We start from the raw sequence: 22,992 nt of genomic DNA, 5'->3' as shown, positions 1-22,992 counted from the left end.
TTGACAGACTTTTTTCTGTAGAAATGTATAGTGACTTGTTATTAACACACAATATTATCAAATGCTCATGCTACAGCAACCACAAGTCATTATGTTTCAGACAATTATTTATCCATTGTTTTCTGATTTTTCTAAGGGTCGCAAAAAGTCAGTGGTTGCTGTGGAGCCACGAAACCTGATGCAGGGATCATATCCTGGATGTTCTGCATTAGGTTCCACATTAAAATACATGTATGGGGTAAATGCCTGGAAGAATTGGGTACGATGGAAAAACTCACAAGAAGAACCAGAAGACATTAAGTTTGGAGGTAAATTTTGTGTGTGACAGAAACATCATGTTCTGTTTTTTCTATTTTCCTACTTACTGTCTTGCTTTCTCATAGTACGACCTGTAAAATTTAAAGAAGATATTTTGTCGTGCACCTTTGCTGAACTTAGTTATGGCTTATGTCAGTTTATCCATGAAGTACGTCGACCCAATGGAGAGAAATACAATGCAGATAGCATCCTGTACCTGTGCCTTGGAGTTCAGCAGGTAAATTAGTGACTGCATTCTTTCACATTTGGAGTTGGTCAAGTTTTTGTCTGGGCAGACTTGTTATATAAGGCTTTAAAGATTTAATTTGTGCTTGGTGGCATTGTTGTGCTTAAACAGGAATTCTCTAAATCAGGAATCCGCAACCTTTGGTAACCTAGCGGTGTGATGCTGCAACTCCCAGCACTCCACAGGTTGTCACAACATGTTGGGAGTTGACGTTTCACAGCAGTATGTACTTCCTTTGCTTCATAGCAGATGTTGGTGTCATTGCATGTGGACGTTTGGCCATAAAAAGCAATCCATAAAGCTTTGAAGCAACAGTTCTAGTGGCATTGTTACTTTTGTGGGTAGTTTGGAATTTCCTAGTAACGTTTCATACAAAATTAACTTTTTTTTTTTTTTTTTTTTAACTCAAATAGTTTTTTATTAAGTATAAAATTTCAATAAAACATTTAACATTAATACATGTGTTTTTACATTTTCCCCCAACATTAACCCCTCCTTCCCCACCCCTCATCCCTCCTTCCCCACCCCTCACCCCTCCTTCCCATTTTGACAGCTCACGCTCTCTCTTAACATGTCTTGTAACAGTATATACATTAGCATTATGTAGTGTCTTCCATTATGAACATATAAACCATTATTGTATAGGCAAAACCTCCTCAGGCCTATCTTCCCTTAACCTTCTCCTATACCAATTCCAGCCAAGGCCTCCACAATTTGTCATACAAGACCATCTTCCCTCTTTTCTCATACACTCCCTTTTCCAGGGCAATGACCGTCTCCACATATTTAATGTATTCTCCCCTCGAGGGAGGCTGCTCATTTATCTAGTTTCTTGCTATGACCTTCCGAGCCATGTATAGTAGTCTAGCGATTGCTATTTTCAACTTGTTATCCACAACTATCTCTTCTACATATCCCAACATGCACACCACTTGTTCCCTTGGAATTATGCATCTGTATACCCTTTCTAACCGACTGAGAACCACTAACCAAAAAGCAGTCAGTATCGGACACGTCCTAAGCATGTGAAACATTCCAGCATTATAATTCCTACATCTGGGGCATTCCAAATCAGATCTCAACCCAGCTCTGTATAAGACATCCGGAGACCTATATACTCTGTGTATAATATAAAAATGGGAAAGTCTATACAGCTCATTCAATGATAATTTGGGTATCCATTCTAGTACAGATTCTCATGTTTCATCCTCCAAGCGACCCAACTCTTTTTGCCATTTAGCCCTTGCGCCAATCTGATATCCCAATAAGTCAGTATGGAGTAGATCCTTGTATAGGGACAAAATTCACTTTATTATCAAAGTTAGCTTTATTATCACAGCTAAAGGGGACAAGCTTGCTTCAGTCTATCTTTGTGTAACAATCCCCATGGACACTAAACTAGGAAAAATCGTCTAACTCAACACTGTAATAACATTTTCTGAAGCCGGTATAATCTTCTATTCATAGGTTCTCCCTTTTTGTTTTTGTAGTTTCTTTTTGAGAATGGAAGGATAGACAACATTTTTACAGAACCATACTCCAGATTTATGGTGGAACTTACAAAGCTGTTGAAGAGCTGGCACCTGCTTGTCTTACCCAATGGTAAATCAGTAAAACAGTTGGCATAAATGTGTCACATAGTACGTTCTACATGTATTTTTACAGCATCCTTGCTTTATCTGACTTGTACAACTCTATTCTAGGTTATATGTTTTCGAGGATTGAGGAGGAACATTTATGGGAGTGCAAACAGCTTGGTGCCTACTCACCTATTATCCTTCTCAATACCCTGCTTTTCTTCACCACCAAATTCTTCCAGCTGAAGACCATGTCTGAGCACCAGCAACTTTCCTTTGCCTATGTCATGAGACGTACAAAGACTCTAAAATACAACACCAAGACCACATATCTGCGTTTCATGCCTCCTTTCTCGAAGTCAGAACCGGAGCATGGTGAGTTTCTTTATTTAGTACAATATTAGTGCATGGAGGTCTGTTTCTTTCTACCATAGCATCTAAGCAGAACCATATAGGTCTCACTGTATATACTGATCCTCATAAATAACAATAACCCATGTAACAAGTCTTCAGCGACCAAAACTTAATCTGGACCATTTGTAGAACAGAATCACAAGCCCTGTCATTTTATCAGTCATTTCATGTAGTCTTAGTACCATCACACTTAAATGCTGTGTGTGATAAATTAACCCTGTGCTGGTCCCTGTGTCAGAAGCCTGTGTATACACATGACAGAGAGCAGTGAGGCTGTTACATTATAGCACTTTTATCAGTGATCTGTACATGGGGCAGAAGGGAACATATTCATAGTGGGATATATTTATCAAGAAAAATGTGCCAAGAAAATTATCTTTAATGATTTGCATCATATTTGTTATGCTTTACACCTGTTATGTGCCTTGTCTGACAACAGACATTGCTTTGCTGAAAAGAGGTATGGTTTGCCAGAATAGAGTTATCGTCTAACACAGGGGTCCCCAACTCCAGTCCTCAAGGCCCACCAACAGGTCATGTTTTCAGGATTTCCTTTGCATTGCACAGGTGATGCAATTATTACCTGGGCAAGACTAAGGAAATCCTGAAAACATGACATGTTGGTGGGCCTTGAGGACTGGAGTTGGGGACCCCTGCTCTAACATACAACACCTTCTGTCAAAATTGTGGCACAAGTAAGCGAACTAATAGGTTTGGGTAAACGTAAAATGTGCCAGATTTTGCACTGTATAAACCACTATGATCAATGTGGTGCATTGTAAGATTGTCTAGTCAATGATTCAACTGTCCAAATAGACCGTATTTGAAATATAATCATAAAAATATTCAAAAAAACATATATTCATAATTATAGTGGCTAGAGGCATGTCAACCAGCATAAGTATACAAAGTATCCAGAAAAACACAACTCATGGAAATATAAAATCAAATACAATTTTATTGCACAAAAAATGTTAGAAAAACATGGACCATATCATAAATAATGCATGTTAGAGGATTCAGAAAAGGAAAGTAAATCCAGTGTAAGAAAAGGAGGTGGGGAATCAAGTCTGACCACGGGTAACAGTAGAGGTTTATTGTGCAATGTTAAGTCAGAAAATACTGATCAAATTCAACAATACATGTAGAGTATAAATAACTATAGTTAAAGTTGGTCAGTCCATATAGAAGCAAATGCAGTATATTGCTTACCCTTGGTGAAATCAGCAGACCATAAACGTTTTGCTTTCTCAAGGGGAGTGTGTAAAACATACCTTATATACTCAGGTAAAAGCCGACCCGAATATAAGCCGACCCCCCCTAATTTTTTTCACAAAAAAATGGTTAAACTTAATGACTCGAGAATAAGCCTAGGGTGGGAAATGCAGCAGCTATCGGTAAATGTCAAAAATAAAAATAGATACCAATAAAAGTAAAATTAATTGAGACATCAGTAGGTTGTGTTTTTGAATATCCATATTGAATCAGGAGCCCCATATAATGCTCCATACAGTTCATGATGGGCCCCATAAGATGCTCCATATTAAAATATGCCCCATATAATGCTGCACAAAGGTAAATAATGGCCCCATAAGATGCCCCATAGACACATTTGCCCCATACAGTACTGCATAAAGGTTAATAAGGGCCCCATAAGATGCTCCATAGAGATATTTCCCCATATAATGCTGCACAGATGTTTATTATGGCCCCATAAGATGCTCCATAAAGATATTTGCCCCATATAGTGCTGCACAAACGTTGATTATGGCCCCATAAGATGCTCCATAGAGATATTTGCCCCATATGCTGTTGCTGCGATTAAGAAAAAAAAAATGACATTCTCATCGCTCAGGCCCCCAGCACTTGCAATACTCACCGGACCTCGTTCCGGCGCCGCTGTGTCTTCCGCGTCCTCTGCAGTGACGCTCAGGCAGAGGGCGCGGACTAACCACGTCATCGCGTCCTTTGACCTGAGCGTCACTGCAGAGGACGCGGAAGACGGAGCGGCGCCTGGAACGTGGACACGTGAATATCGCGCAGTGCTCCCCTGTTATGATACGGTGGTCTAGGAGCAACATGGAACGAGCTCTGAAGGAAGTGGCAACTGTACTGACCGCAGTCCCTAAGCTCAACACAACACTAGAAGTAGCCGTGGAATGCTCCTAACTCTCCCTAGGCATCTCGTCACAGCCTAAGAGCTAACTACCCCTAAAGAAAGAAGCAGGAAAGCTATTTTGCCTCAGAGAAAATCCCCAAAGGATAGATTAGCCCCCCACAAATAATGACTGTGAGTGGAGAGGGAAAAGACATACACAGAATGAAACCAGGATGAGCACAGGAGGCCAGTCTAGCTAAATACGGTAGATAGGACAGGACGGAATACTGTGCGGTCAGTATAAAACACTACAAAAATCCACGCAGAGTTTACAAAAAATCTCCACACCTGACTAAAGGTGTGGAGGGCAAATCTGGCTCCCAGAGCTTCCAGCAAGACAGAATAAATTCACACTGATAAGCTGGACGAACATAGAAAGCACAGAATGGATAAGTCCACAATCTATGGACAGAAAAGAGCAAGCAAAAACTTAGCTTTGCTGAACTGGTCAGGATAACAGGGAACTCCAAAGAGATGTGAATCCAACCAGGAACCATTTACAAGTGGCACTGGCTGAAGAAAGAGCCAGGCCTAAATAGCCGAGCAGAAGAGACGATAAGTGGAGGCAGCTGATGACAGCTAACTCCAAGGAGCAGCCATACCACTAGAAACCACAAGAGGGAGCCCAAGAGCAGAACTCACAAAAGTGCCACTTACAACCACTCGGAGGGAGCCCAAGAGCGGAATTCACAACACTCCCCCCTCCCCATTATACTCACCTGCTCCTCCCTGCATCTCCGGTCTCCGGGCGCTGACAGCTTCTTCTAGCGCTGAGCGGTCACCATTACCGCTCATTACAGTAATGAATATGCGGCTCCACCCCTATGCGAGTGGAATCGGGTCCATATTCATTACTGTAATGAGACAGGGTCAGCGCCCGGAGACGGGAGATGCAGGGACCTCGCCAGGAGCAGGTGAGTATGTCACAGCCGACGCTCCCCCGCCGACCCCCCTGGGACAATGACTTGAGTATAAGCCGAGAGCCTAAAAAAAATGGGCTGAAAATCTCGGCTTATACTCGAGTATATACGGTAAATACGAAAAGCATAAAAAACATTTTGTGAAAAAAATCCACCCCCATAGCTGAAAAAAATGCAGTTTGTGCCCATATGCACAAATTTTAGAAATTCTTGGTGGGGGTAAACCACTGTTTGGGCACATGGGAGAGCTCTGAAGGGAAGGAGCGCCGTTTGACTTTTCAATGCAAAATTGACAGGAATTGAGATGGGATGCCATGTTGCGTTTGGAGAGCCTCTGATGTGCCTAAACATTGAAACCCCTCACAAGTGACACCATTTTGGAAAGTAGACCCCCTAAGGAACTTATCTAGGTGTGTGGTGAGCACTTTGACCCACCAAGTGCTTCACAGAAGTTTATAATGCAGAGCCGTGAAAATAAAAAAAAAATTCCCACAAAAATTATATTTTAGCCCCCAGTTTTGTATTTTCCCAAGGGTAACAGGAGAAATTGGACCCCAAAAGTTGTTGTCCATTTTGTCCTGAGTACGCCGATACCCCATATGTAGGAGGGGGACCACCGTGACCGCTCCTGGCACATAGTGCCGGATGTCAGCTGCGATAGTCAGCTCACACCTGGCCGCGATCCCCTTGTGAGCGCGGCCGATCGCATATGATGTACTATCCCGTCACTGGGAATTAAGTCCCAGGTCACCTCGACGGGATAGTACGTCATATGGGATTAAGGGGTTAAAGTTTTATACTTTAATACAAAAAGGTTGTGCTTATAGTAAGAAAGGTATACAAATATGATAATAAAAATACATACAAATTATGCAAAACAGTATAAAAATAAACAGGATAAACTTACAGACATCATCTAACTGGTAGTTTGCTTTCTGTTCCCTGACGGGGGGGTGAATGCAGTTTGTGGAACACATCAGCATCTCAGGCTGCCCTCACATGTGAACACGTTTCTCTGTATACAGCCCTAATTAATAACTTTGGTCTGGAAGTCAGGTTTCTAGACCAGCCCCTCATGTTAATATCATAATTGCTTGTTTTTTTGATTGGACCACGGCCGCGCCCCCCAAAGAATATATTATTTTCTCTTGAGATCCTTTGTGTAAAAGTTCTCAAAGAGATACTATCAGGCCTTAAATAACATCTCTCTTCCAAGTTCTAGGAGGTGTCAAGTCAAATGTTACCTTTCTTCTTGGTTTCCAGCAGGACCCCATGATGAGATTGGAGGCAGAAGTCTCAGGAAAATACATATTAACACCTGGGTGCGACCTGCAGCTTTTTAAGGCAGATATTACATTAGTGCCAGTGACACAATACATCTATACATAGTCCACTGTGTATGTGTGTGTATGTATATATATATATATATACCCATGCAGTATTAATGGACTGTATGAAGAAGCTGTATACTATATTGACTGTGTGAAGTAACACAATAAAAGAAGGTTTTGTTTGAACTTGCTTGGGTCACTGCCGTTTCACTGTGTATGGTCCTACCGAATATATATTCGGCATATATTCGGTAGGACCATACACAGTGAAACGGCAGTGACCCAAGCAAGTTCAAACAAAACCTTCTTTTATTGTGTTACTTCACACAGTCAATATAGTATACAGCTTCTTCATACAGTCCATTAATACTGCATGGCTATATGATGCAGTCAATACACAGGCCGAACTTCCCTCTGTCCAGTTTCCCTGGGTGACCGCACTCCGGTAACAAGTCTCTGTACTCACTCAGTGCACTGCACTCTTTATCCTCTGGAGTGCAGCCAGGTACACATAAGACAATCCAAGACGCAGGGTGTCAGTCTCTCTGGTTCCTTTAGCCTCTGTGTTGCTCCACACAGAGAGAGCTCTGCAGACAACTGCCCTGTCTGCTTCCAAGAACACACTGACACACCTCCCCCAGTACTACAGGGCTTTTTAATCAGTCACTGCTTCACTATTCTAATTACAGCCACACCTGTGTCTGTAGTACGCCCTCATGGCCTCACTACGCTTCCATGCTCATTCTGGAGAGCACATGCAGCGCCCCCTAGCTGTAACAGGAGTCACTGCCTCACTATGTATGTGTGTGTGTGTGTATATATATATATATATATATATATATATATATATATATATATATATATATATATATATATATATATATAATACACACACACACACACACACACAGTTAGGTTCATATATATTTGGACAGAGACAACATTTCCCTAATTTTGGATATAGACATTACCACAATAAATTTTAAACAAAACAATTCAGATGCAGTTGAAGTTCAGACTTTCAGCTTTCATTTGAGGGTATCTAAATTAAAATTGGATGAAGGGTTTAGGAGTTTCAGCTCCTTAACATGTGCCACCCTGTTTTTAAAGGGACCAAAAGTAATTGGACAATTGACTCCAAGGCTATTTCATGGACAGGTGTGGGCAATCCCTTCGTTATGTCATTCTTATATAAGCAGATAAAAGGCCTGGAGTTGATTTGAGGTGTGGTGCTTGCATTTGGAAGGTTTTGCTGTGAAGTAAACATGCGGTCAAAGGAGCTCTCCATGCAGGTGAATCAAGCCATCCTTGAGCTGCGAAAACAGAAAAAACCCATCCGAGAAATTGCTACAATATTAGGAGTGGCAAAATCTACAGTTTGGTACATCCTGAGAAAGAAAGAAAGCACTGGTGAACTCATCAATGCAAAAAGACCTAGACGCCCACGGAAGACAACAGTGGTGGATGATGGCAGAATAATCTCCATGGTGAAGAGAAACCCCTTCACAACAGCCAACCAAGTGAACAACACTCTCCAGGAGGTAGGCGTATCAATATCCAAATCTACTATAAAGAGAAGACTGGATGAAAGTAAATACAGAGGGTTCACTGCACGGTGCAAGCCACTCATAAGCATAAAGAATAAAAAGGCTAGACTGGACTTTGCTAAAAAAAATATCCAGCACAGTTCTGGAAGAACATTCTTTGGACAGATGAAACCAAGATCAACCTCTACCAGAATGATGGAAAGAGAAAAGTATGGCGAAGGCGTGGTACAGCTCATGATCCAAAGCATACCACATCACACATCTGCAAAGAGTTTGTATGTTCTCTCCGTGTTTGCGTGGGTTTCCTCCGGGCACTCCGGTTTCCTCCCACATTCCAAAGACATACTGATAGGAATTCTAGATTGTGAGCCCAATCGGGGACAGTGATGATAATGTGTGCAAAAACTGTAAAGCGCTGCGGAATATGTTAGCGCTATATAAAAATAAAGATTATTATTATTATCATTTGTAAAACACGGCGGAGGCAATGTGATGGCTTGGGCATGCATGGCTGCCAGTGGCACTGGGTCACTAGTGTTTATTGATGATGTGACACAGGACAGAAGCAGCCGAATGAATTCTGAGGTATTCAGAGACATACTGTGTGCTCAGATCCAGCCAAATGCAGCCAAACTGATTGGTTGTCGTTTCATACTACAGATGGACAATGACCCAAAACATAAAGCCAAAGCAACCCAGGAGTTTGTTAAAGCAAAGAAGTGTAATATTCTTGAATGGCCAAGTCGGTCACCTGATCTCAACCCAATTGAGCATGCATTTCACTTGTTAAAGACTAATCTTCAGACAGAAAGGCCCACAAACAAACAGCAACTGAAAACCACCGCAGTGAAGGCCTGGCAGAGCATCAAAAAGGAGGAAACACAGCGTCTGGTGATGTCCATGAGTTCAAGACTTCAGGCAGTCATTGCCAACAAAGGGTTTTCAACCAAGTAGTAAAAATGAACATTTTATTTAAAAATTTCGAATCTGTCCAATTACTTTTGGTCCCTTTTTAACCCTTTTCTGTCATTGGACGTACTATTCCGTCCATGTGGGGTGGGCCTAAATTCCCAAGGACGGAATAGTACGTCCAGGGCGATCGGCCGCGCTCTCTCGGGGAGCGCGGCCGGGTGTCAGCTGCCTATCGCAGCTGACATCCGGCGCTATGTGCCAGGAGCGGTCACGGACCGCCCCCGGCACATTAACTCCCGGCACACCGCGATCAAACATGATCGCGGTGTGCCGGCGTTGCAGTGAAGCATCGCGCAGGGAGGGGGCTCCCTGCGGGCTTCCCTGAGACCCCCACAGCAACGCGATGTGATCGCGTTGCTGCGAGGGTCTCCTTACCTCCCTCCCTGTAGCAGGCCCGGATCCAAGATGGCCACGGCATCCTGCAGGGAGGGAGGTGGCTTACCAAGTGCCTGCTCAGAGCAGGCGCTTGGTAAGCCTGCAGTGCTCTCAGACAGATTGGTGATCTGACAGAGGGCTGTGCAAACTGTCAGATCAACGATCTGTGATGTCCCCCCCGGGACAAAGTAAAAAAGTTTAAAAAAAATTTCCACATGGTAGAAAAAAAAAAATTCCTAAATAAAGAAAAAAAAATATTATTCCCATAAATACATTTCTTTATCTAAATAAAAAAAAAAAAAACAATAAAAGTACACATATTTAGTATCGCCGCGTCCGTAACGACCCAACCTATAAAACTGTCCCACTAGTTAACCCCTTCAGTAAACACCGTAAGAAAAAAAAAAACGAGGCAAAAAACAACGCTTTATTATCATACCGCCGAATAAAAAGTGGAATAACACGTGATCAAAAAGACAGATATAAATAACCATGCTACCGCTGAAAACGTCATCTTGCCCCGCAAAAAACGAGCCGCCATACAGCATCATCAGCAAAAAAATAAAAAAGTTATAGTCCTCAGAATAAAGCGATGCAAAAATAATTATTTTTTCTATAAAATAGTTTTTATCATATAAAAGCGCCAAAACATAAAAAAATGATATAAATGAGGTATCGCTGTAATCGTACTGACCCGAAGAATAAAACTGCTTTATCAATTTTACCAAACACGGAATGGTATAAACGCCTCCCCCAAAAGAAATTCATGAATAGCTGGTTTTTGGTCATTCTGCCTCACAAAAATCGGAATAAAAAGCGATCAAAAAATGTCACGTGCCTGAAAATGTTACCAATAAAAACGTCAACTCGTCCCGCAAAAAACACCTCACATGACTCTGTGGACTCAAATATGGAAAAATTATAGCTCTCAAAATGTGGTAACGCAAAAAATATTTTTTGCAATAAAAAGCGTCTTTCAGTGTGTGACGGCTGCCAATCATAAAAATCCGCTAAAAAACCCGCTATAAAAGTAAATCAAACCCCCCTTCATCACCCCCTTAGTTAAGGAAAAATAAAAAAAATTAAAACAATGTATTTCCATTTTCAGATTAGGGTTGGGGCTAGGATTAGGGTTAGGGCTAGGGTTAGGGTTGGGGCTAGGGTTAAGGCTACAGATAGGGTTGGGGTAAAAGTTAGGGTTAGGGTTTGGATTACATTTACGGTTGGGATTAGGGTTAGGGGTGTGTCTGGGTTAGGGGAGTGGTTAGGGTTACCGTTGGGATTAGGGTTAGGGGTCTGTTTAGATTAGGGTTTCAGTTATAATTGGGGGGTTTCCACTGTTTCGGCACATCAGGGGCTCTCCAAACACGACATGGCGTCCGATCTCAATTCCAGCCAATTCTGCGTTGAAAAAGTAAAACAGTGCTTCTTTCCTTCCGAGCTCTCCCGTGTGCCCAAACAGGAGTTTACCCCAACATATGTGGGAAAAAAATGTTGTTTTATTTTTACGGCTCTGCATTATAAACTTCTGTGAAGCCCTTAGTGGGTCAAAGTGCTCACCACACATCTAGATAAGTTCCTTAGGGGGGTCTACTTTCCAAAATGGTGTCACTTGTGGGGGGGTTTCAATGTTTAGGCACATCAGTGGCTCTCCAAACGCAACATGGCGTCCCATCTCAATTCCTGTCAATTTTGCATTGAAAAGTCAAATGGCGCTCCTTACCTTCCGAGCTCTCCCATGCGCCCAAACAGTGGTTTACTCCCACATATGGGGTATCAGCGTACTCAGGACAAATTGTACAACAACGTTTGGCGTCCATTTTCTCCTGTTACCCTTGGTAAAATAAAACAAATTGGAGCTGAAGTAAATTTTTTGTGAAAAAAAGTTAAATGTTCATTTTTATTTAAACATTCCAAAAATTCCTGTGAAACACCTGAAGGGTTAATAAACTTCTTGAATGTGGTTTTGAGCACCTAGAGGGGTGCAGTTTTTAGAATGGTGTCACACTTGGGTATTTTCTATCATATAGACCCCTCAAAATTTCTTAAATTGAGATGTGGTCCCTAAAATAAAATGGTGTTGTAAAAATGAGAAATTGCTGATCAACTTTTAACCCTTATAACTCCCTAACAAAAAAAAAATTGGGGTTCCAAAATTGTGCTGATGTAAAGTAGACATGTGGGAAATGTTACTTATTAAGTATTTTGTGTGACATATCTCTGTGATTTAATTGCATAAAAATTCAAAGTTGGAAAATTGCGAAATTTTCAAAATTTTCGCCAAATTTCCGTTTTTTTTTTCCAGAAATAAACGCAGGTAATATCAAAGAAATTTTACCACTATCATGAAGTACAATATGTCACGAGAAAGCAATGTCAGAATCACCGGGATCCGTTGAAGCGTTCCAGAGTTATAACCTCATAAAGGGACAGTGGTCAGAATTGTAAAAATTGGCCCGGTCCATAACGTGCAAACCACCCTTGGGGGTAAAGGGGTTAAAAACAGGGTGGCACATGTTAAGGAGCTGAAACTCCTAAACCCTTCATCCAATTTTAATGTGGATACCCTCAAATGAAAGCTGAAAGTCTGAACTTCAACTGCATCTGAATTGTTTTGTTTAAAATTCATTGTGGTAATATATAATACGCACACATATTTCACCACAGTCCTATTGAACTGAATGGTACAATGGCCTGCGAAAACACCAGTTGAGGCTGCAAATAATTCATCGTTGCATTATTGAGACATCCTCTGGTGATTCAGTTTTGATTAAACTGATTTTATGAGCACCAGCCTTTCTATAACACCAGTCTTTGGTTTTCTAACGTATGCCCCCTTTTCTGCTTATTTTAATGTATTACTGGATCTAGATGAAACAAAGCCATGCCCAAAATGAATTTAATAAGAAAATTATTCCAGAACAAGGTATAAATAAGTATTTAAAATGTTTTACAGAGAAAGTATTAGGAAAGAGGAAGAGATCAGAAGATGAAGATGGACAATTTGTAATGGAAATGGCTGAAAACACAGACAACCCACTCAGGTGCCCAGTTAGACTGTACGAATTTTACTTGTCCAAATGGTAAGTGTATTAATTGTAATACGTGAACTACTCCTGTGTACCAATCACTTTAGATCCAACAACGCTATCATCTTAAAGCAAATGTGTTACTGTCATTTTGGGAGGGCAGCATATTACAATGACAAATCCGTTCTACTAGCCGAAATGACAACAGAAAACTTATTATCTTGTACAATTAGCATTTTTAGACAGCGAGAATATAATAAAGTTTGTAATTGACTTGTTTTTTCTATTTTCTGTCATTCTCTTGCTAAGAGAGGATATATTTTACATATAGTGTACAGCTTGTTTCCAAGGAGCTCTTGCATTAGAGCCTGGACAATTATGCACAGTAGTCACACTCCAGGAGAGTAGTTAACTCCTGAGATACCAGCCACCTCTCTCCAGCCTATTAATTTCTATGAACACCAGCCTATTAATTTCTATGAGCAGTTAACTGCTACTGTTTATTCCCTTACCTGTCAGGAGCTGACCTGTTAACAGTCCTGAAAAATCATCATCCCCACAATTAAGGTACTTTCACACATAACGATTTCGTTAACGATATAGTTGCTTTTTGTGACGTAGCAACGATATCTTTAACGAAATCGTTATGCGTGACAGCGACCAACGATCAGGCCCCTGCTGGGAGATCATTGGTCGCTGGGAATGATCAGGACCTTTTTTTGGTCGCTGATCACCCGCTGTCATCGCTGAATTGGCGTGTGTGACGCCGATCCAGCGATGTGTTCACTGGTAACCAGGGTAAATATCGGGTTACTAAGCGCAGGGCCGTGCTTAGTAACCCGATATTTACCCTGGTTACCATTGTAAAAGTTAAAAAAAAAAAAAAAAACAGTACATACATTCCGATGTCTGTCACGTCCCCCGGCGTCCGCTTCCCTGCACTGACTGAGTGTCGACCGTAAAGCAGAGCACAGCGGTGACGTCACCGCTGTGCTCTGCTTTACGGCCAGCGCTGACAGTCAGTGCGGGAAGCTGACGCCGGGGGACGTGACAGACATCGGAATGTGTGTATGTACTGTTTTTTTTTTTTTTTACTTTTACAATGGTAACCAGGGTTAATATCGGGTTACTAAGCGCGGCCCTGCGCTTAGTAACCCGATGTTTATCCCTGGTTACCCGGGGACTTCGGCATCGTTGCAGACAGTTTCAACGATACCGAAGTCGTTCCTCTGATCGTTGGTCGCTGGAGAGAGCTGCCTGTGTGACAGCTCCCCAGCGACCACAGAGCGACTTGCCAACGATCACGGCCAGGTCGTATCGCTGGTCGTGATCGTTGGTAAGTCGTTTAGTGTAACGATACCCTTAGTTTCCAGGGCTGTTCTTCTATTTAGTGTTCACTTGAGTTTTTGTTCAAAGGTCTTGTTATCTCTATAAGCAGATATAGTGATAACAGTGTAAATGTCAGAACAAGTACACTGACAAACTGTTAATGTGTCACAGTAGCTTAAGCTCAGCAGTAGGATGACGCTACTGAACCACAATTGTCACTTGAGGACTGCCAGCAACAAGGAAGGGAAAGAGGCTGGAGAGTTGTGTGATGTTCAAGACACAAGTTGAGAATAACCCTTCAATTTACAGATTTATGCCAGTTTTCTGGCAGGGAAAAAAGTCATAAATTTTGAATATTTTCTGAGGTCTTTGAAACCCCGTTCCTTGGTGTGCTGTTTTGGGCAATAGAAGCAACAAAAGAATACTGCGGACTTGCAGTGATTGATGGCTGACTACAATTCATCAATCACTAATGAGGGGTGGTGGAGTGCTCCCTGTATAAATACAGCAGATTCATTACAAAGTGCATACTTGGTTTTTTTTTAAACTACCCTTTCAAGGGTAAATTTAACAAACAGAGGCTTACTTACTCAACAGCCATTGCACATGCGCCAGCCCTCTGCTGCTGCTCCGATGATTGCTTGCGCACTTGACCTCTGCAGCCAATCACTGAGCTTACCAACTTGTGCCATGTTCATTGCCAGAGCCACTGAGCTCTTTGATTTGCTGCAGAAATCACATGCACTGTAGTCATGACTAGAGATGAGTGAACCTCTCAAGGTTGGTGAACGGTTTGTCAAACATACCCAAACCCCATTGAATTCAATGGAAGGCAAAACCAAACACATAGACAACACCTTCAGGGGGGCGAAAAAGCTGCCAAAACAGCTAAAAATAAAGGCAAACACCAGGAAAAGTGGCATCAATTGATTCATCAATTATGCTATAAAGCAATAATTTAAAAGAAAAATTGACGTGGGTTCCACTGTATTTTTGATAACCAGCAAGGCAAAACTGAGAGCTGCGGATTCAACCCTCCGCTGTCAGCTTTAGCAAGGCTTGTTATCAACAAGAATAGAGGGTTTCCCACTCTGTTTTTTTAAATTATTTAAATAATTAAAAACTTTGGGATCCCTCCCATTTTTTGACAACCAGCCAAGCTAAAGCTGGGGGCTGGTATTCTCAGGCTGGTAAGGGGCCATGCACCCCCAGCTGTCCGCTTTAGCTTGGCTGGTTGTCAAAAATGATGGGGGACCCCACGCTGTATTTTTTAAAAATATTATTTATGTAACTAATTAAAAAAATACAGCGTGGTTATCTCTCTATTCTTGATAACCAGTCTTGCTGACAGCTGAGGGTTACAGCCCGCAGCTATCAGCTTTGCCTGGCTGATTATCAAAAATACAGGGAAACCCCACGTAATTGTCTTTATTTAGTTATAACGCAGATGACAGCTGATGAATACTCTCATCAACAGCCGCCTGCTCTCGCTGTCAATACTTAAATACAACTCTCAACATTGTCCCCTGATAGCACTGATCACAGTACGAGCAGGGAAGAAAGATGAGACCTGTCTAAACTTCAGCACCCGGCGCTGAGGAACAGTGTGAACAGTACCGCTGATTTCCAGGTGACGGTACTTGTCACACTGATGACAAATGGATCTGCTACCGGAAATACTGACGTCTGAAAGTACCCTTAGTGAACTCGGTCATTTACCGAACTTTGGCCAACTATTGCCGATTTTTAGGAAAAAAAGCTTGGGAATCCGAACACGAATCCAAACGTGCATTGTTAGTGCCGAATTTGAGATTGGCAAACGTTTTCCAAACAAGTTTGCTCATCTCTAGTCATGATTTCACCACTGCAATATGTAAGCAGTCCACGAGAGCAGGGGCTGGTTGGTAAAACCTGTTACCGTATTTTAAATCTTTGGTCTAACACAATTATTCATAGAAAATCCTTTCAAGCCTTATTTTCTTGTGAAGACATTTTTATAACTTGTAGATTTACCGTTATTGCGGATTGCTACACTAGAAGATCCTGCAGTACTTATGCTTGAACAGAACCCACACTTATTTTTTTTCATTGTGTGTATATACATATATATTTTATGTCATAGCTGCCATTATATCTCCAAATTTTAGAGCTTGTGCACATGAGGAATCCTTGGCAGCTGTGTTTGGTGTAGATGTGGAATATGAGGCTAATCCATAAATAATACTGTATGCATGAGTCTTCAGTGCCCTTTGTTCGTAGTCCTCATAGTTCTTGAAAGCGCATTTTTTAAATTATTTTTTTTTTGTTAACCTACATGTTGAAAGCAAAATTGTGTATATCATTTGTAATATTTAGCTAAATGTATCTTTATCAGATATTGAACCATTAAAATAATGTACTTTAATAAATGTTATGGTATTTCCATTCAGGTTAGAAACGTCCACCACACATCCACCTATGGAGAAGTCACTACAACTCCCCAACAAATTATGTCCATTTTGTTGCAGATTAGTAGCTGAATTTACAGCTTATTTTTACATTGTAAGGAGTAAAATCTGTGTAGAAAATGTTGTAACAGGAATAAGAGGTTAAAATCCAAGTAATGGGTTAATATCTATTCAAAGTATTTCATTGCTGTTGATTGTGATGTAATCCATTGGAGATTTTCAGACCACACATCTGCATTTGCTTCTCTTGTGGACTTACTCATAGGCTTGAGGCAACATCGCTTCTGATGATTTCCTGTGGTGTCGTATTGTGACCTAATGTTTTTTTTTTTTCTATCACTAGTGGGCCTTGACTCACTTGCCAAGACTCTGCCAGTTTCATGTGGCTGCGATTTGACTGTGTTTTCTTTTTTTTTTTGAGGGGGGGGGGAGAGGGTGAGGGTTTACTGCAAAATCAAAGCTTAGAAAAAAAAGTCAGTCAAAATCAAGTTGCAGAAATGTTTTTGTCTCACTACTTGTCTGAGAATTGCTGTCCTTGGACTTTTGTAGACCAACCTATATTGGTGTCCATATAGGAGAAAGTGGATAGGCACTCACCATTCCATGCAAATAATCCTTTATTGTGGATGCATACAAGTCACAGCAGGCGGGTAAAACAGTGGAACTCGTGTGCGACGACGATTATTTTGTTACAGGACCTGTAGAATCTCTTTGGATATTGGCACCCGTATCCCCTAGTGTGATTTCAGCCTCATTATCCCGAAGTTGAGCAGCTGTGCCGGTTTTCTGCTCTCCTCTTCAACCTATATTGGTGTGTTTTCCATTTGCTTATTACATCCACTTCTGATTATCTTTTCTTCTTTTCCAATGCAGTTCTGAAAGTGTAAAGCAGAGAAGTGATGTCTTCTACCTTCAGCCAGAACGTTCTTGTGTCCCTAATAGCCCAATGTGGTTCTCCACACTACCCATTGACCCAGGCACATTGGACAGCATGCTAACTCGTATTCTCATGGTTCGAGAAGTTCATGAAGAGCTGACCAAAGCGAAAGAGGACTCTGAAGGGGACTTGTCTGATTAAAGTGGCACTAGATGCCCCACTCAGAAACAATAAACCGCTTCTAAGGAAATTGGGGTTAGCGCTTCTGCTGTGAACATAACATTTTTTTCACTTTGAACTGGTGCACTGCCCTTCTCTGCCCCTAGTGCCCCTCCCCGGGTATGAATGGACAAAAGTCTTGAACTGCTGCGACTGATGGGAACATATAATACACAGTCCTGGATTTCTATGGCAGAAGAATGAGCTCAGAGATGAGCAAATGACTCTCATGATGCTACACCTAAAATTAGGTGATAGACTCCCAATAGAAACTGTAATTTCTTTTTAACTGGAGCAAAGAGGGGGTCACTTTTAGCTCTTTCTACTGTGTATATGTCTCTGAATGCTATGTAGGAAATGTCAGAAAGGGTTTACAATGGAGTAGTTGCCACCTACATTATAGTATTGAAAAGTATGTATAAATCATGTTGAAAATCCTTCTTCTATTTAGATCATTACATTGAAATTGACAATTTTAGGCTCAAGTGAAGCGTTCACACATTGCAGTCCTTTTTTTCTTTACAATAAGCAGAGCAAGCTACACAGGCCTGAATTTATCAAACTCACAGGAACCAGATACCATTTCTTTTTAGACCAGATGAGACCACAGTTACAGTACCACAACTGAAATGGCTCGTGTGCGCAGACACTTGTGTATTTCAGCCTGTTCTTTTCAGTAGTTAGTAATCTGTTCACCATAATGTAGGACACACAGTTACAAAGTTAGCACAGTGGGACAAATGTCACTACAAGAGACTTGTTGGAGTAATCCTCGCTATAAAGATAGTGTGCAGTGTTTGGCCCCACTAGTTACTGCTGCATAAATAGGTTGAATTAAAATCTATTTATGTACATTTTTGTGTTTTTACCATTACAACGGTTTAACATTCATCATCTAGAGTTGATGTGACCATAGCAGTTTATTTTCATGCATCATGCTCTGCTTTCCATACAAAAAGAAGAAATCTTCCATCAGAAACCTTAAAGACGTTCGCAAAATTTTACAGTAACACCGCTTTCCCTATCAATCACAAAAGACTAAGCAACCTTGACTTAGATCTGTTTTGTAGAACTGAAGGAAAACAGAAGACTTTATAGTGTTTATAATAATCAGAAACCTTGGTCACCCAAGCACAGGTAAAACCAGACGGATTTGTGGCTGGGGTAAAGCAAAAGCTCTGGATGTTACTGCTAAAGCATTACACTCTTTTTCTATCAGAGGGGACCCAGACATGTTTGTAGGGTATTATGTTCCTATTCCCTTGTATTTTAAAGGGTAGTAATGATTTTTTCTTTTTATTTGTTCCCGTTTTTTTTCCCTTGTTTTAGCAGTTACAGTTTAATATTAAAGACAAAGTAGTCCCATTTTGTGTATTTGTTCTTCTCCTGCTTGTACAATAAATCACTGATTTGTGTTTTTAATGTATGGTGATTCATGTGGCTGCCATGGAACCAAGAAGAAAAAAAAAAGACCAAGCACATGAATTGGTGTGCACACCTGATTGAATATCCCTAAGGCCAGTCTCACACGTCCAGATAATTATCCGTGTCCGTGTGCTCCCGTGGTACATCAGTGTGGCACACGTGTGCTGACTGGGTACCACACAGAGCGTGCAGGAGGCAGCGCCAGAGATAAGCGCTGTCCCCTGCATCTGGTGCTGAAGCGGCCATTCATATCTTCTTTCCAGCAGCGTTCGCTGGAAAGAAAATATCAAAAATCCTTTTTTTTTTTTTTGTTCTCATGTTTAAAATAAAGATCCCTGTCGCCAACCCCCTCCCACCCCCTGTGCGCCCCCCCGCTGTTACTAAAATACTCACCCAGCTCCCTCGCAGCGTCCTGTCCTCGCCGCACCTTCTCCTGTATGAGCGGTCACGTGGTGCCGCTTATTACAGTAATGAATATGCGGCTCCACCCCTATGGGAGGTGGAGCCACATATTCATGACTGTAATCGGCGGCACCACGTGACCGCTCATACAGGAGAAGGTGCTGCGAGGGAGTCGGGTGAGTATTTTAGTAACAGCGGGGGGTGGCAACAGGGATCTTTATTTTAAACATGAGGACAAAAAAAAAGGATTTTTCATATCTTCTTTCCAGCGAACGCTGCTGGAAAGAAGATAAGAATGGCCGCTTCAGCACCACGTGGGGGGGACGGTGCTTACTGTAGCGCTGTCTCCTGCACGGCACACGGACTGCACACGGACAGCGTCCGTGTGGGGTACGTGTTTTACACGGACCCATTGACTTTAATGGGTCCGTGTAATACGTGCGCTCCCACGAACATTGACATGTCTCCGTGTTTTGCACACGGACACACTGTCCGTAAAAACACGCTGACATGTGCAGTGACACATTGCTTTCAATGTATCTACGTGAGTCAGTGTCTCCGGTACGTGAGGAAACTGTCACCTCACGTACCGGAGCCATTGACGTGTGAAACCGGCCCAACACTGTGTAAAATGTATAACTTTATTAGAACACTGGGACATACAAAACCACAAATGTATAAAAACAATTAAAACCGAGATACAACATGGTAGTAAACAGACACCACTGTCTGCTCTCCTGATCTACATGTCTCACTCTGGTAACAACTCCTTTCATTTAAAATAAGCTCTGGAAGCAGATCCTCCAGAACAATGTCCAGCCCATGGATCTTGGCTTATTTACGTATTAAGAAAAACATGGATTTCTCGGAGATAAGACAATGGATCGCAGAAATTAAGGTATGATTTTATTCAACTTTCTATGACCTACCTGTCCATGAACACCACTAGGGAAGGTTGAGCCTGCTGACAGAGTCCCTTAAATGTTTTATGCAGGAAAATGATAATTGCCCTTTTTCGCCTTTTTAAGTCCTTTATTATGGAAGAAATTAAAAAAACAACATATTTGGTATTGCCCCATCCATAACAATCCAAACTCTAAAACTAGCATGTCAGTGACCCTACCTGAAGAACTGTGAAAAAATCAATAAATAGCTAGAATTGCTGGGGGGTTTTTGTCACTTAGCCTTTAAAAAAAATGAATGACAAGCATTAAAAAAAACTAACCCAAAAATTGTAACAAAATTACTCTTAGAATAAGTGGAGTCAAAAAAAATAACCTTTTTTTTAAAATGGTAATTTGTAAACCTGTAATGACATATAAAAAACTATAAATATTTGGTATCGCAATGTCCATAATGAAACAAACTATAAAATTTGCATGCTATTCATCTCACCCAGTGAATGCCATAAAAACCAAAACCATTACTGCTGGTTTTTAGTCACATTGATTACTAAAAATTGGAATAGAAAGGGTTTAAAAAGTCACATTTCCCAAAATGGTTACAATAAAAACTTCATCTCATCCCACAAAAAACGCCCCATGCACCATTGGGCCATATGCGTACATTGAGTGTTTGGTGAGTTTTTTACCTCAATATTTTTAAGCAAAACCAGGAGTGGGTGAGTCAGGAAAAGTATAAAAGAAACCCGTGCACAACTTCAGTATTTGTAAGCCAAAAGAATGAGTGGGTGTAAAAAATGCAGATGTAAAAAAAAAAAAAATACTCAACATGTGCACGCGGCCTAATACACCTATTGCAATGTAATCATAAGTATTTTGTTGTACTGAAGTAATACTTTGTAAGAAGGAACATAAACCAGCTCACCCGTGATTCAACAACCAAACCTTGGGAGCACGGACCCGCTGTGTCCAGGCGTGATGTCATGATTAAGGGAGCCTAGTCTCCAGAAACGTGTTGAGATTCTTACCCATATGGTTGTGCTGAAGTCTGTATCCTCCATGTTTAAAGTTTGTGAATAAAGAAAACGCTTTTTTACGGACTCGGTGAAGCTGGACATTCCTTTCTTTTTTACTGAAGTAATACTACATTAGAAAATATACATAAATTATGCCTCCCAAACTAACTGCATCAAGTCATTTATCCTACCAGGCGAATGGCAGAGAAAAAGGGAAACATTTACTTATTTAAAATCAAAACCTCATATAGGTCCCTAAAATTGTACAAATTAAAACTACAACTCATTCCGTAAAAAATTATGCCCCCGCACAGCTCCCATCAATGCAAAAATAAAAATAAGGTTATTGCAAACCAAAAATGATATATTTCAAATATTGTTTTAGTTTTGCAAACACAAGAAAACTTAAAACTATACCTCTGGTATCATCGTAATGATACTGATCCACAGAATAAAAATAACCTGTCACACAAATGTAATGTTGTCAGTGTTGTAAAAAATAAACCGTAACGCTGTTTTCAATTAGCTTTTGCCGAGTTTAATAGGATTAAAGTAAGTTGAAAAGGATACTTGCCTTTTCTTTTTTTTTTTTTTTAACTACATGGCGTAAAAACCTCTCCAAAAACTCATCATGGTAAAGTAGCTTTTGGGTTTGTGCACACAACTTTTTTGGGGAGCTGATCTGCTCTGAAATCCGCCTTAAAAAGTGCTAAAAAGAATTAATGTGCACTGCAATGTCAAAATGACATGCTGTGCATATGGTTAAGTCTATTTGCGTTTCTTTTAACCCTAATTTAATATTTCTTTTCACTTAACGATTACAGTCACTTAATAGCTAGAATTGATGTTTTTTTTTGTCACTTAGCCTTTAAAAAAAAATGAATGACAAGCATTAAAAAAAAAAACTAACCCAAAAATGGTAACAAAATAATTGCTCTTAGAATAAGTGGAGTCAAAAAAACCTTTTTTTTTTTAAAATGGTAATTTGTAAACCTGTAATGACATATAAAGCAACCAGGCAACCCCCACATGTACTTATGCTGGCTATCAGATGTAAATCATTCAGCTGCGGCAAGAAAAACTAAATCTCCGAGCACTAAAAAATACTCGGAGGACCCCCGAACATGCTCGAGAAATCTCAAGTAACGAGTATTTTCGCTCATCACTAATATTTATCCATCCATGAAAAACACTGATGGTAAAAACGGACACAGACCGTACACTGAAAACACACCGATCCAAAACACTGATGATTCCAGTACCATATTTGGTCGCAGGGTGGATATTTGGCATGTTGTCAGAGCTCAAGTTGCAGTTCAAGTGAAGGTCTGGGTTGCTGGGGTTCTTTTTATACACAAACTAATTAACCCATCATTTACTGAGCACAGGTGAGGATGTAAACTAGGATTGGGTGCATTATATGGCCAGGTGACAAAACTTTTGTCTTGCCAAAATCTGACCATTCTGTGTCCACTAAATGATCAATATTTCTGCATTGATGCCAATTT

General features: G+C 40.9%; 1 protein-coding gene across 1 annotated transcript in view; it reads left to right on the top strand.

The window, feature by feature from the left end:
* The window catches only part of ZMYM4 (zinc finger MYM-type containing 4), a 155,964-nt gene extending 136,803 nt beyond the window's left edge, over positions 1 to 19,161 (top strand). Inside the window, exons 22-27 of the mRNA XM_069756826.1 lie at positions 137 to 308; positions 384 to 535; positions 2,035 to 2,146; positions 2,248 to 2,496; positions 12,795 to 12,921; positions 17,517 to 19,161. Coding sequence (XP_069612927.1) covers positions 137 to 308; positions 384 to 535; positions 2,035 to 2,146; positions 2,248 to 2,496; positions 12,795 to 12,921; positions 17,517 to 17,721 — 1,017 coding nt within the window. The 3' untranslated portion in view covers positions 17,722 to 19,161. The remainder of the gene's footprint in view (positions 1 to 136; positions 309 to 383; positions 536 to 2,034; positions 2,147 to 2,247; positions 2,497 to 12,794; positions 12,922 to 17,516) is intronic.
* The last annotated feature ends 3,831 nt before the right edge of the window (positions 19,162 to 22,992 follow it).

This window comes from Ranitomeya imitator, chromosome 3 (genome assembly GCF_032444005.1).
Source record: "Ranitomeya imitator isolate aRanImi1 chromosome 3, aRanImi1.pri, whole genome shotgun sequence".
NCBI classification, from domain to species: domain Eukaryota; kingdom Metazoa; phylum Chordata; class Amphibia; order Anura; family Dendrobatidae; genus Ranitomeya; species Ranitomeya imitator.
Note: the sequence above shows the minus strand (reverse complement) of the source record. Positions and strands in the feature narration are given on the sequence as shown.